The sequence below is a fragment of the Apiospora aurea genome (genome assembly GCF_038362705.1).
Source record: "Apiospora aurea strain CBS 24483 chromosome Unknown utg000002l_segment0_segment0, whole genome shotgun sequence".
NCBI classification, from domain to species: Eukaryota; Fungi; Ascomycota; class Sordariomycetes; order Amphisphaeriales; family Apiosporaceae; genus Apiospora; species Apiospora aurea.
In genome coordinates, this window is record NW_027117389.1 from 4,480,364 (window position 1) to 4,496,880 (window position 16,517).

The 16,517-nt window shown below is 52.1% G+C and overlaps 6 protein-coding genes across 6 annotated transcripts; 3 read left to right on the top strand and 3 right to left on the bottom strand.

Moving 5' to 3' along the window:
- Positions 1–62: 62 nt before the first annotated feature.
- On the bottom strand, positions 63–2,501 carry PG986_003753 (uncharacterized protein; the record flags this gene model as incomplete). The annotated part of the gene is made up of 7 exons (XM_066839975.1): positions 63–607; positions 657–862; positions 970–1,036; positions 1,134–1,248; positions 1,300–1,740; positions 1,801–2,097; positions 2,307–2,501. The coding sequence occupies 7 exons, from the start codon at positions 2,499–2,501 to the stop codon at positions 63–65; spliced, it is 1,866 nt and encodes a 621-aa protein (XP_066705039.1).
- A 1,704-nt stretch (positions 2,502–4,205) lies between these two features.
- PG986_003754 (uncharacterized protein) lies at positions 4,206–5,154 on the top strand (the record flags this gene model as incomplete). The annotated part of the gene is made up of 2 exons (XM_066839976.1): positions 4,206–4,630; positions 4,704–5,154. The coding sequence occupies 2 exons, from the start codon at positions 4,206–4,208 to the stop codon at positions 5,152–5,154; spliced, it is 876 nt and encodes a 291-aa protein (XP_066705040.1).
- Positions 5,155–5,862: 708 nt separating this feature from the next.
- Positions 5,863–10,192, bottom strand: PG986_003755 (uncharacterized protein; the record flags this gene model as incomplete). The annotated part of the gene is made up of 8 exons (XM_066839977.1): positions 5,863–5,945; positions 6,000–6,243; positions 6,319–6,837; positions 7,035–7,077; positions 7,501–7,603; positions 7,802–8,354; positions 8,511–8,940; positions 9,651–10,192. 8 exons carry the CDS (start codon positions 10,190–10,192, stop codon positions 5,863–5,865), a joined length of 2,517 nt encoding a protein of 838 aa, XP_066705041.1.
- A 2,986-nt stretch (positions 10,193–13,178) lies between these two features.
- On the bottom strand, positions 13,179–14,178 carry PG986_003756 (uncharacterized protein; the record flags this gene model as incomplete). The annotated part of the gene is made up of 2 exons (XM_066839978.1): positions 13,179–13,652; positions 13,675–14,178. The coding sequence occupies 2 exons, from the start codon at positions 14,176–14,178 to the stop codon at positions 13,179–13,181; spliced, it is 978 nt and encodes a 325-aa protein (XP_066705042.1).
- A 965-nt stretch (positions 14,179–15,143) lies between these two features.
- On the top strand, positions 15,144–15,461 carry PG986_003757 (uncharacterized protein; the record flags this gene model as incomplete). Its single annotated transcript, XM_066839979.1, has 1 exon — positions 15,144–15,461. One exon carries the CDS (start codon positions 15,144–15,146, stop codon positions 15,459–15,461), a length of 318 nt encoding a protein of 105 aa, XP_066705043.1.
- Positions 15,462–15,620: 159 nt separating this feature from the next.
- PG986_003758 (uncharacterized protein) lies at positions 15,621–16,187 on the top strand (the record flags this gene model as incomplete). Its single annotated transcript, XM_066839980.1, has 1 exon — positions 15,621–16,187. One exon carries the CDS (start codon positions 15,621–15,623, stop codon positions 16,185–16,187), a length of 567 nt encoding a protein of 188 aa, XP_066705044.1.
- Positions 16,188–16,517: the final 330 nt, after the last annotated feature.

Below are 16,517 nucleotides of genomic sequence, written 5' to 3' on the forward strand. Positions count from 1 at the left end.
AATGTGTGCGAGTGCGCCAAGAACTTCGCATTTAGCACCAAAGAGTCCGTAAAAAACGCCATTCACGGTGCAGCCGCTGAAGCCAGCTCGACTTCGGCCGAGAGCCGTTTCCAACCTTCCAGCTCATGGCTTCCAACCAAGGAGAATGTCGAACCGACGCACAGCGCGATGTATACTGCAACTACCCCTGCGTAAACCCAAGCGGCTTGGATCAGGTTGCAATATAGGTCAGTTAGGGTCGGGGTCGCGCTCGAACACACGACCGCCAGGACGCGCACGACCACGCCCCAGCGGCTACGTGAGCGGCGCTGCAGCCACCGACTGGATAGGAAGAAGATGGAAAGGACCGACGAGACGGGTTGGAACAGCAGAAGCCAACCAAGTAGTACAACGAAGGCATAGAATGGCGACTGATCGTACTGATTATCGACCAGAATATTCTCAAGTGGGTCTTGCTCGGTGGGGAATAGGGGTATATCCGGGAGGAGCTTCACAATAGGAGCGAATTGTTCCAGATTTACCAGTACAAGAAAGAATGTTGCAAACAGGATCCAAAGGCACAGTTGCCAGACCAGATCACCGAAGCATGACCTTGATTTGTAGCGGCCTAAGAAGAACGGTTCATGCCGTGGGGGTCGCGAGCCCCACTGGCTCACAATCGTGGATGCGTTGCCATCTTGTGGCCTCGGTGTCAAAGGTCCTAGCACGCTGATCAATAACGGCGAAAGCTTTTCCACGTAGAGGAGTCGGCGCGTTGGAAGGGTGCTCTGAGGGGCCGTGGACTGTTGTTCCAGCCAGCTGAAATACTGGCTTGATGGTCTTGCTGCTGGCACCCTCGGGCTCCTTGAAGCATGTTGGGTTGCTGGTAATGCAGGTGGGCCCGGGCCGGCTCCGGACCTCCCCACGTTGTCAATTACTAGGAAGACAGGGGCTATGAACATCGCGAGTGGGAATATCTGCCCAAAGGACCAGTCGTTCTCTCCAGGGGGTCCTTTGGTCCGAAGCTCGAGGAGTCGGAGTGTTCCCCATTCGCAGGCTTTGACAAGCCAGTATATCTAGATACGATGAAGTCACCAATTAGCTCGTTGGCTTCACGGTTTTTGACGAACAGAGGTTTCGCCAGTTATGCTTACCTCGAAAGCAGTGGACGTAATGATATACATGACCGTTTCCAGATATATCATGGACGCCACGAGCGGCTGCAAGATGGCCATAAAAAACAAAGAGGGCCGCCTTCAATGAAAGACGCTGCAATTTAAAGCAGAACCAGGACAATATATGGCGTACGATTAATAATACCCGGTTTTTGGCTGACTGGAACGGCGACGTGGCGGTCAGGCTGTACGGCCTGGAACACTGGATCACAAAGTTGCTGGAAAGCAAGATACGAGAGAAGATCACATCGGGATTGGCGATGTTGAACCGGGGCCGCGGCACGCGCATGTAACAGACGGCGTAATAGTCATCTCGGAATCCCGAGTCTGCCGTGACCATGAGCGCCGCTAAGAGCATTATGGCCAAGCAGGTCATCAGGATGAGGCGCAGCACCTGTTTGAAAGTGAGATTATGCGGCTGCCGATGCCAAATGCTCAGTGCCGCCAAATGGGTGATGGTTGAGAACCAGGAGAGTCGCGTGATAGTCTTCCAGTGGTAGCCCAGCATACCATCTTGGGCAATGGAAAAACATATCAAGAGAGACGGGCCGGTGAATAGCTGCAGATCGCTGAGGGCTGTCATAATCTAGAGCGATTTGTGTAAATACACTTGGTTGGTAGAAGTGGTCAGAGGAGCATAACGAACCTTGACAAGGCCTGCTTCCGTGGCAGGGCCCGGTCGATAGTCCCCTCGAGATAGTTTCTCCATTATCTTGGTATGCCCAGCGACCTTGGCACTGTTGACCAAAGCTGATTCCATTGTATGGAATATCACATCCCTCGCCCGGTAGAGGCAAACATCCAAAGGATTAGCTCGATATTCGCCTGGGTTCCGATCCCCACGACCACCTTCTCGTCGCAAGCAAGGATCGTGGTATAGCGCGTAGTAATCGATGAGAAGGCCAACGACCAGCCAGGCCGTGATTATGAAACTGACGATTATCTTGGAGAATGTTAGTGTCTACGATAGAACAGCCATTCCAACGTCAACTGAGATAGCCAAGATGGCCCGTCATACAAATAGTGGTCCTTCCAACGTGGGGTGGTCTGTTTGGTCCATAGGAAGGAGACAGGGGTGCTGTACTCACGCCAATGCCCGCGATATCGGGATCCGGTTCGATGTCCTGGACCACCCCATTCTCATAATCGCACCCGACGCTCCCATCGGACCTTTCGGCGACTCGTCTCAACAGCATCGCGCTGCTGGGCTATGACGATATGGAAGATCGCTTTCGGAGACAGCACCTCCAGAACGCCTGGAGCTGGAAGTGTTTGCGGGAACCCCATCCTGGGCCGATTGAGACCATTCAGATACGGCTTGATTTTGAGTAGCACAACCCCTCGCATGATGTCGTACTCAGAGGGGGGCGATTTGCCGGGGCCGAGAGTTGATTTGATGGATAATGGTGCATAGATTACTGTCCAGATAAGCAGTGCGGTAACATGTTCCTCAATCAACTTCCAGGTGCTCTCGTGTCACTTTGTGCGTCTCCATATTCTCTACCGCACCATCCGAACCGCTAGACCTGGCAGCCTGGTGAATCTAGGCATCCAGCGCGGCAAGCGATCGATTGGGCGTATTGAATCCCGGACTAGGTCAGCATCGATGGAATCATTGGAGAGGCCCCAACGGATCTATATTTTCTCAGCTTTGGTTCATTGAAGACGGGTTCACGCGTGAGGTCATTGCTGCATGGCTGCTTGCAGCAAGATCGCATACATGGGGCACAATAAGTGTAATAAGAAAAGTAAACAAATATGCAAGAAAGGCATCTGCTAACCATTGGAGATACGGTCGTCAATTCAAGAAGCAGACATCGTTGTCGAGTCCTTACCCGCTTGTCGTTATGGTACACAGCTGTCGTGCTATCAATCGATGCGACGGACAAATGCCATTCAGTAAGAGAGGCTGCCTGGCTGCTTGGCCCCCAGGGGCAAACGACGTTGTCAGCCTGTCTCGCAAACGGTACCGCGCCACCTGTGTAAGTGTGCAGATGAAAGTGCACTTCCAGATCTATTTATGGGATGCAGGCTGTCGAGCCACGCATGCGAATGAGATGTCAGACAGATGCGCCTCCTCATTTGGGGAACACAAGTTTTCTGACAAAATGCTTACCAATCTCATTGCATATCGCGATTGATATTGACTACCGGCATTGCTCAGTAATGTCCATTCGAGGGCTGGGGGCCAACTCCAAGCCTGGAGATCTGGCAAATCTGGTTCCTCGCTCTCTCTCTCTCTCTCTCCACTGGTAAGGCCTGGACACCTCCACCCATCTTTTTTTTTCTTCTTTTTTTTACGTCGCAATCGGCCCCGATGCGACACCTGCATCCATCACGCGGATGTCGTTTGGCCCGTTGGGCGATCTACGAGAAAAGAAGAAAGGAAAACAAACTGCTTCTGCTTCTGCTTGTGCGCGCGGGCGGGCGCTTCATGGCGGGTAAGGCAGTAATAAGGCTCGTGGCCTGCTAGCTACGGCCCGCCACCAACTAATCTCGGTGGGGATCGACAGCGCGAAGGTCCCTAAGCAGTCGCTAGGTTTAATTGCACTGCCCCCCTAATTCGGGGACGGGGCCCCCTGCTCTTGTCCTCGTCGAAATTAAAGCTTGCCTGCATTTCGCCAAGTGCTGACAGCGACAAACCCACCCAGCTGAAAATATGGCTGACATTGTCCATTCACGACCGGGGGTCGTGCAGCCGGCAGATTGATTCGAAGAGTCACGGCAAACGAAGAAAAGAAATGCGAAATGATATATCATGGCAAAGTTGGGGACGGCCTTTTCCCTGCTCCCCGTTCGCACTTCTGTCTCTTCTTGACCTTCTGTCGCAAGTGTAATTCTAGCCGCCTTCATCAAGTCCGTCTGTCTCACTGTCTCGGCTTCTCACGATCCTTAGCTGCAGACTAGGCAATTGGAAGCCCGACGGCCTGTCGCGCTAGAGAAGCAGCCTTCGGATATACCCAAGACATATATATATATATAAGAAGGGGAAAGGACCCGCCAGCACCAGCGCGGGCTCAGCCTTGTTGATCTACACCCACCATCATCACCATGGAGCACAACAACCAACAGGACCTGTACCCACAGGTGCTGCCCCAGCACGCGGGCAACGACGCGACCACGGAAAAGATGCCCGCGGACGAGATGCAACAACAACATGGTGGCTATGGTCAGCAGCACGGGGTGCCGCAACACCACCAGCAGCAGTACCACCAACACCAGCAGTACGCCGGTGCCGCCGATCCACATGCGGCGGGCCACAACCAGTATCCACCCGCCGCCGCGACTCAAGCACCGTCACATCCTGCGAAGGGGTCTCCGAAGGGAATGATTCTCGGCATGAAGCGCGGCCTCTTCGTCGCCTTGATGTTGTTGCTGCTCCTGTTGATTGGCCTGGTCATCGGTCTCGCCGCCGGGCTGGGCGTTAGCCAGAGCAACCTCCATGCCAAGGAGTCGGAGCTTGCTGCCGCCAAGTCGTAAGTTCTCCGTCCCCAATCTTCTCAATCAGATATCCGAACGAATGTCGCTTGCTAACCGTGTTCTCTTCAGCTCCACCTTCCCCACCGTCTTCGTCACCGTCTCCCCCGCCGCGACCGCGTCCGGCGCCAAGCCCACCACCACCTCCTCGCACCCCACGGGCGCGGCCGACAAGTACTCGTGCCTGAGCAACGGCGCCACGGCCAACAACACGCAGTACACCTCGACGGCGGCCCAGAGCAAGTACAAGTTCACCGTCTACTGCGGCATCGACTTCGGCGACCAGGAGGGCGCCAAGAACCTCGAGGCCGTCAACGCCATCTCCATGCCCGACTGCATGGACGCCTGCGCCCGCGCGCGCGACTGCCAGGGCGCCGGCTGGGGCACTTTGGGGGAGGCCAACGACGACCCCCACATGTGCTACATGAAGACCAACCTCTCCAAGAGCCACGGCGCCGACAAAGGGTGGACGTTTGCGGCGCTGTCGAGCGTGCCCATTACGGTTTCGTCGCCGTCCAACTGAGGGGGGCGATGGGGACATCATGACATTGGGAGTGTTCCAACGAGGGGAAACTGGATGAAGAGAAATGAAAAACAAGAGTTTTAGCTCGGAGTTTCGGATTGGGATGGCGTGACGGCGTGGGCAAGGCAGCTTGGCTGAGTGTCACTTTGACGACTTGCACCGGCTGTCGATTCTTTTGATAGCGGAACGTGTACATGAATGGTAATTAGGGTATACACAACAGCCAGCATATTGAAGCTACTTGGTTCCCATTATCGATCATCATGAGCAGGACTGCTCTACATGGATTTGAAGAACATCTCCTGGAGTACATTACTGACATTTGGAATGGCTGTTAGTCGGATGTCACGAACGCTATATGAAAAGGCCTCAGTGGACTCAGTGTGTATTAGTAGGCTACTCCATCTATCGTATCCATGTCATAATTTGCCAGCTCTTCGGGTGTCTTGCAATGTTGTCTGTCGCCTGTGCCACTTCTGAGCCCATCCAGAGGCAATCGACAAAGACAGAACGATCGACAATCCGCGGTATTGCATTGACCACTGCCATTGGTTCTTTATACTCGTACATATTATCCCTTCAGGTCAGACATGATCGTCACACTCGTAGCCGACGAATGCGGTGTTCCATAGTTGACGTATCGCAAGCGCGGAAATCCTGCAGATGTTATCCGTACCATTTCGCGCAGGACGGCCAACTGATGAAATCTTATGCATCCGAAGCATCAATTACTGAGAAACTGGCACTTTTGAGCTGACTTTCGCTCGCATTGTTGCCTTTGGCGTCAACGACTATTGCATATTAGTCAGTTGAACCTTTGATAATACAATTGCTTTGGGACATACCTCGAAGCGCTAGTAGAGTCATTATTGCACCCCTGGTGAAGTACAATCCACGTGAATAACCGGCGGTGGGGAAGTCAGCGTCTCGCCACAATTTTCCTGGATTCTCGACTGGGTTGACAACAGGATCAAGGCCAAGTCCGACGAATGTCACCGGGTGTCGGAAAACATAAACAACACCTTCGATCTTGATCGGTCGCTCCCGGGAATCTAGCTCGCCTATGCGGACGGTTCTGCTGGTAGGCGCCTAACACAAGGTTAGTTGCTACATATTCTCTCATGATTGCACGCACAACCCTGTGCTATATCCTTGTGGACTAACCGGGGTTCGGGGTCGCTTCTTGTCCGCTTCCACTTCCAACTCGGACTTTTCGGGCGGGTTAGGTCTCTTCTTGGGCATTGCGGTTGCCGAAGTAGGTTGCGTAGCTGAAACGTTGGAGCCGAAGGAAGGACTGGTAGGCTGCACCGCTCCAAATAAGCTAGGTTGATTAATCTCATCGAATGGGTTCGACTTGTCGGACGGATTAGTGCTGGAGGCAGTGGCTATAGCCTCAGTGGGCTTGGATGCCGAGACAGGAGGCTCAGATGCCGTAGCGGGTGCGGTGGCAACAGCGAGCGATGAAGAATCGACTACAGAGCCGGTAGGTCGAACATCTTGGCCCGTTCCGAATGCCAAGATGGCAGGGCTGGGCTGCTGGCTGGCTGTTGGGACAAACGAGGGTGTGGGCGGCGCGGAAGGAACCGACGACGAATCAGCGGGTTTGCTGGGAACGGGCTTGACCTCAGGCGTGGATGGCCTTTCGAGGAGGGAAATAGCCTCGTCCCTGAGTTTATGTACCACCTGTTGGAATTTTCCATAATGGGCTGCGCTGGGCTCCAAATGGTCTTTAAGGTAGGTCTGGGCGCAATCGATCTCGGGTTGCGAGCGTCAGTGACAATGGCTTGGTAGGTAGGCGGGAAGGAATTGATGTTGAGAGTCACTCAACGCAATTGCCGGGTTAAGCTGGCTTACAATGCTCCGGTTTTTGAAAATCTTACCTTCTTGATTTCCGTCCAGTTCTTTTGGAACCAAAAGTTTGGCCTGTAGGAATGTTTGGTTCCTTGCCCGTAGTAAAGCAGAGCAATGGTCACAAGGGCAGGTGGAAGTGGAGGTGATGTGAAGGACAAGTCGGCCCCGTCTTTTGGGGGACTGGGGAAACTGCTCCCAGAATAGGTGACCAAGCGCTACAGCGCTGCAACAAATTGAATTCAAGAAGGATGCGCAAAACCCAGAAGATCAATGCAGCATGATGTTTTTCAACTTCCCATTGGCCACCTAAGCCAAGGTTAATAAATCTCACGTACAACTTACAACTGTGACGGTCTTTCACTCTGTGATGGCCGTACGGATACCTGTAAGAATTGCCCTTGTTCCTCTTCAGCCATCCTTTTTCTATTCACACTAATACGTTAGAGGTGAAAGTTGAAATCCAAGTCTTTGATACAGTCATCCTTGCAATCGAACCTCAAGGGATCAATTCGCAGAGTCGGGGCAAAGGCGCTCGGGGCGTGTTCGTCAGCCAGTGCTGTCACTCGATACAAGTCGACAGTATTCCCCAACGAAGTTGCTTTGGTGATGGTAGGCTGTATTGAATCTGTCCTGGATCCCAGGTGGATGGATGTGAAACTTGAGAAAGGCCATGTGCTACGCCAGCAGTCCATATTGCACTTAAGACAGATTATCCTAACCGCGAGTAAATATTGTTAAGGATACATTATGAAAGTATTACTTGAATTCATTGGCACATCTGTATTTCTAGCTTAACCATCCAGTCTCGGGAATTTGAAGCTGGGCACTGGTCGATTCAGTGGCCGGCGCTTTTCAAAGCCAACCTTGAAGCTGTCGCGTATAGTCGAGAGGTCGGAGAAACGGTCTTGTAGCTTTGTTCTCCCGCGTCTCAACTCCATCAATATTGCATTTTTATCACCCTCCCAGTGCGGCTCCCCCGTTTTGTTCGCACCCATCAAAATCCCGAGTAGCGCCTGTCTGGTTTCTCTGAGTATTAGCTGGTTGGTCTCATTGGCCGTCTGTATCGTTCCAATGGCATCGCCTGCCAATCTACCATGCCGCGCCACTTTGCTGAGCTCTTTGGGTATGTGGCTCATTTCATAGGGCCCAAACGGCCTCGGCCGCCAGAGCAGTCCGCAGAGGGTCGCCCACTCGCAAGACACGTGAGGATAAACCATTCCGTCACGTGTCCGATGGACCTTGTCGTCCTGGATGACGTCCAAGCTGTATTGTGCAGATTCCGATAGTTGTCCAAGAAGAACACCTAACTTGTCTAGGGTCCCCTTTGTAGCATCCACTATTGTCTGCATCTGATCCAATATTTTCAGATTCTGTTGTATGCAGTCGAAAAACTCCGACTCCAGCCTCTGGAGACTAGATAAATATCTGAGCCCTAGGAGTCCCCAAACATAGGCCGTCTTGCCGGTCACCCCCCGGATGTGATATTCAACCAGAAAGGATGTTACCATATTGATTTCGTGGGGTGCATGGTTGAAACTGAATTTTAGATCTTCCAACACAGCGCGCGACTCATCGAGCTGCTTACCGTACCCCTGAACCAAACGTCGTGTGGTCTCAATATGATATCTTCTATCCTCGGCAGGCTTCAGAGCCCCTGAGATCCCGTATGTACTAAAGGATGCAATGAAAAGGTCGGATGACAGGTCGTTATATGCGTCGTGATAGATAATAACATTGGAAACGTTGGCTAGCGCGCTGGAATATACGTCCACGACAGTTGTCCTGATTTCGCCACCGCACGCGTTCAAATGTCGCTGGAACACGGTGCACTCGCATAGGCGTCCCATTACAACGAATGCCAGAAGGCACAGGGCAAAGTAGCATACTGCGCTTCCTGTCAGCAAGCCGAAAGCAGCCACATAGATTTTGCGAATTCTGACCGGTCCAAGTCTGATCCTTGTAGCTTGCATCCTTTAGGCCCATTCGAGAGTTTTACGCATCCGCAAAGAATTATACGCGCACATTTTAGTTGCTTTTTTTGTTATCTTCACTTTGGCCTCTTGTACAGAGAAGTTGTCGTGGTAGCAAATGGCTTTTGGTATGAATAGTATCCGATGAAAGCGCCCTGGAAGGTCTTAGTTCGTACAAATAGTTTTTCGACAAAGGATAGTGAGCTTATCCTAATCCGGCTGAAGGAAAACTGCTGTAGGTTAATTCTGCCAGGTGATCAAAGAATTAATGAATGATCTCTTAGGCCTTGAAGGTGTATATTAAAGACTTAGAATGATGCTATAGTATCTCGTTCGTTCATCCTACTCCCTTAATTGATTTCTTTGTACGGCCGCCCCGTCTCCTCTTAATCAAGATTGATAAGTGGGAAATCGAAGACATGTGTCGATCGATTCGGCACTTTGGGTCTTTCATCGAAGACCCTGAATTTATGGCTCAGGGTAGAAAGTCCGCTTAGCTTTTCTCGAAGCTCATTTCTTCGAAGCCGTAGATCGTGTCTAATCTCTCTTTGCGTGGCATTCCAAACTATCTTCCTTTGGTCTCTAGTTGCACTTGCAACTTCACTAAGCTTGTAGTTGGTATCTGTGATTATGTCTATGATCGATTGAATTGCCTTCCCTGCCGCGCTGTGGTACCGCACTGCTTCGTTAAGGGTGTCCAGCAGGGTTGTAACTTCTTGCTCTGTGATCGGCTTGGGCCTCCCAATCAATCCGCAAAGGTTCCATAGCTCGCATGACACCTCCGCATAGACCAGTCCGTTTTTATTGTTTTTGAGTTGTTCTTGGCGTATTTTCAGAGCTCCGAACTCCGCGGCTTCTAATATCTGGTTAATGAAGTGCACCAGTTTATCCGTGTGCTGTTGCACGTCAGCTGCCTTCTCCCACATCTTGTCAAGAATTACAATAGACGTCTTTATACAGCTCATGAGCTCCACTTTGAGCCTTCTGACGGCCACGTCATTCGGGTAATACAGCAGCTCCCTGATACGGGCCACACGGACGACGACGTCGTCAATGTAAAATTCGAGTCTCTTGTTTATCGTGATGAATTGGCTTGTTCCGCTCCTCATGCTGTGGGTGAATGCATCCCATGATTTGGCCGATTCCAAAAGCTCGACGCCTTGCAGTTTGTCGTTTTCTTGTGTTTCCTTGATGTAGTCTCTTTGCTCACCGCCCATCCGCAGGCCCCGGAAAGCACGCCAGGAAAGTCGCTCCTCCGCCTGCTACTAGTCCCCCGGTAGCGGGGACTATATTGTTAACCTGGACTGGCCCGACTCTGGTTCTGGTGGTGTACATCCTGTAGATCCAGCTGGCAAACCCGCGGACAAGACGGGAGTTGTACGTCCAAAGGATGCCGTCCAAGGTGAACAAGTGCCATTTTAGCTGCGTAAGGACAAGGTACAGTACGTCATTGACCGTCTCTCTGGCGCGACTAAAGAACCCTGGTCGCTTCCTGACTTTTGGGGTTGGCAGATTACGCATTGTGCGTGGATCCGGTGGAAAGGGAGGCAGCGGCGTATTGTCAACCATCCGAGAATGCCGAGGACTCTGTGGGGTCTCTGGATCGTCCGGCACGGCGAACTGAGAAGGCGACAAAGGTGTCGCAGACTCTCTCCGGGACCATGGCAAACGCATCTCGGTAGTCTGTCCAATCAATTACTGGTGTTATTGTTGCTAATTAAGTAATGGTTACTGCTATTTTGGTACCAAAAAGATATAGGACCCTGGTTCTTGGACGTCCCTTGCCGATACGAATAATATCACCCTTGGTAGGCCAAAGGTGCCTTTATTGCTTTGATGGTGTAGAATTAGCATTAATCCTTTCAGGGATTACACAAAAAAGAAATGCGAACACGCCGCTGAAAACGGTCAACGGCTGCCCTGTCTTTTTTTGCTATTCCCGATTACCCTTGCTGCTACACGTTCACAGCACTTGATATACAAAGAAGTACCTGCCACTTCTAACTACGCCTCTAATCCAATGAAAATACTGTATGGATTTGGTATTTACTGTGCGAAGCCCAAGGAGACATGGTTTATGGTGCTCTTCATGCGATAGCGTCTCCTAACTCATGTTATGACACTGAGAACTTAGGGGAAAAAAAGGGCTGTCAACAAGGCGAATCTGGTATTGTATTTCTATCCTGGCTAGTATTTAATTACTATGAAGAATCCCTTTGGTTCGATTTTGGTAGCAATGTATAAATCTCAAGGGCTCAGTGCCTAATTCGCCATGCTTACTATGCAACTGTCCTTGTTGAGTTGAAAGTTGGTCAATTAGTTGCTGTAGTCGGAGCTTCCACCTGTAAGCACTGATCAGGATTTCTTTCTTCGCCGAGTCCCATTTGAATCCCCTATTGACCGAGGCCAACATCAGTGTCTCATAATGGTCTTCTGCCATATCCAACATATTAATGTAGGCTCGCATGGCGCCATACACCAGCTTGTGGACATCATCAAGTGTCTGTAGCAAGTCTTGTAGTCGTTCGACTAGGTCTCGAAGATCGATTGCCGACATATGGGTTGGTCCACCGATCACCCCACACAGATTTGAAAACCCGCAAGGAGCTTGTTGGTATAGGTATTCGCTGGTCGATCTATCCTTCTCATCCTGATGCAAGATCTCGTAGCTCTCTCTGACGCTTCCTCTGAAACCCTCCACTGTAACAAGTAATGTACTGAGTAGGCTACGAGTCCCTGCCGTAGTGGCTAAAAAGTTGTCGTACATTCCACCCATGTTGTATGCCCACAATTCGACTTTACTTTCCAGTATGGAGTAGCTTCCATCGGGATGACCTAAAGCATAGTCGAGTGTAGGCTTATGTCCAGAGACGTCGTCCACATAAGGCCGTAAGTCGACCATGACGCTTTCCACCCATTCTGCTTTTTTTTACAGAATTGTCATATACTCTCGTCCACAGATCAACACATTGGTCCAGCCCTGATCTGTACCTTGAAGCCCAAATAGCGACGGCCTCGAGGCCCTTGCGCTTTCGCCCTTCCTTGTCTAGGGCCTTGTAAACCACTTCGAAGTTGTCCCGGGCGAGCTGAAGGGCTCTGGGCAGTTCGCGAAATTCGTCTGCCTGCTTCGCAACCAAAGAAAATTTGGTTCCCGCCCTGATAATGGCATCCATCCCGAGGCCAGCCCTAGGTTGGCAAGGTGGGAGCCTTTTCTCTGCCCACTCATGGACACATATTTTCCCGAGTCCCTGTATTAGGGCGACTTGCAGTCTGGCATTTAGGAACCAAAGGGCTGCCCAAACACCAACTACCCAAGTCAAAACTCTGAGGATGTTCATTGGTTTCAGTTTTGTGGTCGATGGAGATACGTGAGACGTGATGCGTGCTTCCGATACGTAAAGAGGACGGGGTGGTTGTATGGTCACTATACAGGGATACTAGGAGGTCATCGGGTTTACTTGACATTGGAAGTGGTCATACCAGACATGGCTTTGTTGCAAAACTTTTTACAGCATGGGGAGTCGACGTCATACTTCAATGACTGAACGCTGGACAAAGAACACAAGGTTAGGCACGTACTACATATCGATGAAAACGGATAGTGGCATTGACATTGACGAATTATCAGATGCGTGGAAGCCGTTTCCAGTACTTCTCTAAGAAGAAAAAAGCTTGGGTTTATACTTGCAACTAGTACGAAAGTCAGAGATTGAACTTGATGCGAGATAAATGAGCACTGTCTATGCGCTCCTACTTACTCTATCCGGGGTCACCCCTCAACAAACATCGTGAGAGTGGATGTGACCGATGCAAATGAAACGTGGGATAATTACACATATGTCCGGACCAGTGGCTGCATTGAATAGCTGGAAGTCATCATAACAAGCAGCCATTAACGGGGCTTAAGCTGAGGGGATATGATTCAATACTAAAGGTAATTCTATCATGGCTCAAATCGAGGCGAAAGGGAGGATGCTACGATGTCCCGAACGCGCCCAAATGCTATACTGCGCCCCGTTGCCTCCAAAAGGGCACTCTAACGCTCTAGTTCGTCGTACATGCTACGTGCATATACCCATGCCTCCGTAACCTAGACGTGATAAGAGACTAACTACCCGACAGCTGTGTACTCGACGGCTCACAGCCAATCGTATCAAGTCCACTTGGTAGCATAATCTGATACTACAATATATGCCCCTCTTTTCACCCATACCGCCTCCACTGCGGCGGCGCATACCCCCCAACCGCGCCCGGCCTAGTCCCACCGCTCCCCGCTGTCGTCGTCGCCGGCGGCGGCCCCGAAGCCGGCCCGGGCAGGACCTCGCGCAGGCAGTCGTTGATGTTGAGCCCCTGCGCACGCGCCGGCTCCCACTGCCGCGGGTAGCCCAGGCTGCACTCCTCGAAACGCGTGCCGTCGCGCCAGTCGGTGCGCGGCACGTGCAGGTGGCCGCTGACGACGACTTTCGCGTTGAAGCGCGTGTGCCAGTCGGCCGTCTTCTTGGTGCCGCACCAAAGCGTGAAGCGGGGGACGCGGGGGATGTAGATGAGGTCTTCGCGGAGGGGCCAGTGGTTCGCTATCACGAGGGATAGCGGTTTTTGTTGCTCTTGGTCAATACTGGTGTCGGCCGCCGTCTTGGCCCGGTAGGCCGCCATGGCCTCCTCGAGCCGCCGCTCCGTCTCGGCGACGAGGGCGTCGCACCACGCCTCGCGCGAGGGGTAGGGGGTCCGGGTGCAGGAGGAACTCGTCCGAGGCGACGGTGTCGGCCTCCTCGGCCCACTGGAGCGCGCCCTCGCGCGTGACGTGCGCGGGGCGGAAGCTGTAGTCGTAGAGGGTGAAGACGGGCGCGATCATGACGGGCCCGCCCGTGCCGTCGCCGTAGTCGGCGCCCTCCCAGACGGTGTAGGGGTCCTCGGGGGTCTTGACGCCGTGCCGCCGCGCCACGTCGACGCACTCCTGGTACTTGGCACGCCCGCGCAGCTTCGTCTGCGTCACCAGGCTGTAGAGCTCGTGGTTGCCGGGGCACCAGAAGACCTGGGCAAAGTTGCGCGTCGCGGCCGAGAAGGCCAGCTCGAGGTGCTCCGGGGTCTCGCCGATGTCGCCCACCAGGATGAGGCCGTCGTCGGGGTGCGGGCGGAGGTTGGCTAGCTCCTCCTTGTTGACCCGGTGGCCGAGGTGGAGATCCCCTATGGCGTACAGCTTCATGGTGATGCCAATGCCCGCATGCGTTTGTTTTGCCGGCCGACTAGGTACAGAAGCTTGCTAGCTCGAAATTGTCGATAAACAACAGTCGGGGTGTTTTTCCTTTTTCTCTGCTTCGGGACTGTCGGAGATTTCTCAGTCAGCTTCGGAGTTGGATTAGGCTTACGGTTTAGCTGGAGCTGACAGCGGGTTTTGCGGCTCTGGCTTTTGCCACCCAAATTCAAATCTCTCATGGCACGCTAAGCCTCAGTGGCCGCCGGTGGAGCTCGGCGGGATGTGCAGGCGTTGATTGGGCAAATCGACTCGGGGGCCGGACATCCTTGCATTAAAGACCGGATCTCTCCGGGCCATCGTCGACGGCATGTCTCAGATGTAGTGTCTATATCAGCGTTTGATGATGACCTTGCTAAATCCTGGCCGTGACCAGACACCGTTGTTCAAGTGTTTCCAGCCCCAACAAGTGCCTCCCTGCGATCCAAAGCAGGCGAACGTCGAATGAGAGAGATACACGTTCTAGGTTTCGATTTGCAGGGGTATCCTGCGCGGCTCGCGTCTTTTATGCTTACCGGGCTGCTGTGCCCGCGAAGCTTAAGCATCCCAGCCAGGGTGTAGCGAAGCTAAATGCTCACACTTTGAATTCAATTCACCTCAAACCTCGTAGTGGCCTGCGCAAAAACCTGCCTGAGAGTGATTACGAGAAGCATGCACGTATCAGAAAATGCACGTTTAATTTTGTCGGAGATACCCCTTTCCGCTCGGCTGGTAAATACACTGCGTATTGTGGGAAGCCATGTGGATATATTCACATCAGTAAGCTATTCGCAGCAATAGGCTAATTACACCACGGTCCAAAGAAATAGCGAAACGCCCCTCCATCTGAACATATCCGAAAGACTCACAGAGCGAGATCCCATTACGCGCTGGATTAATTTTTCTTTCCCACGCAGCTACTGCTAGTATCGCCAGCAATGGACCCCGCTGCCATTCAATCGACCTTTTTGACCAACAAGCCGCCCCCGCCCGTTGAGTTGACGGCCTGGCTGAACGCCGTCCGGTCCGACACCAAGGCGACCGCCCACATGAAGCGCGAAGCCGAAGAGCAGGTCGAGCGGCGAAGCGGCGCTCTCGAGCACATGAAGCGCAGGCTCGCCCGATCCGTCGGCGGTGAGGACCATGATGATGATGATGATGATGATGATGATGATGATGCCGATGACGAGCAGCGCGTCGTTCGGGCCTTGAAGACGGAGGCGAATTTGCGCGCACTGATCGCGTTGTGCGAGTGACCCGAGGCCGAGCGGGTCGCTCTGTATTTCCGTTGCGACTCTGCGGAGGAGTATGAGCCGGGTCTGAGGGAGCGGCCATTCGATATCTTGGATCAGAACGAGGTCCTTCTTATGCATCTGCGTCAGTCCATGCGGCTCTGGATGGGCCAGTACTCCGCCATGTTTGCGGAGAGGAAGAAAATGTCCATGGCACAGTGGATCAGGAAGATGGAGGATCGAAAGGCCGCGACAGCTGCTCCTCAAGAGAGTGAAGAGGACGGCGACGGTGCCAAGGCCGGGCGACAGGAAGCTCCGGGTGAACCTGCAGAGCAGAAAGCGATCGACCCGGGTGCTGTTCTATCACGGTATGGTAATAAATGCCCTCTCACGAACAATACGACACCCACCGTCAAGGCCGCGGTCATCGTGCCAGACCACGTTACCCGAAAAGACGAAGGTCATTCGTTACGAGCAGCCATGCTATCCAATCACCTCGCGAGCTATACCCACAGGCAAGCACCGTCTAGGGAAATCCACGAGCTGTCCGGGTGCGGGAATGGATTTAGAAACGTGATCCCTCTTCACAGTTCGCTTGCTGCTCTGTGGGACCGGTCGTGCCTACTCTTGCGTCCCTTGCCCCCAGAGAACGCCGCCGAAGAAAAGGAGGACAGGACCTTGAAAGTTCAGGTTCTACTAATGGACGAGCAGGCCGACCCCGCACTGTTTAAATCCGTTTATCGTTACTAGAAGGCGGAACACGAGGTCGGCAGCCTTGTAATAGCAGGGGACGATGCGCCGCGTAATCTTTACACGGGCGACATTTATAAGTTTAAGACTAGCGGCGTTAAAATTAATAAATAAATATAATATAATAAATAAATAAAAATATTAAATTATTAATTTATATGCTTTAATATTAATATACGTGCTTTATAAGAAGTATATTTTCTTAATAAGTTAACGTAGTTTATTATTAAATCGATTATATTACTTCGTTAATTATTAACTTAATTAATACTTTTTATTAAACTTTAATACGTTTTATCTTTATAATTATAATATTTAATTCTTTACTAA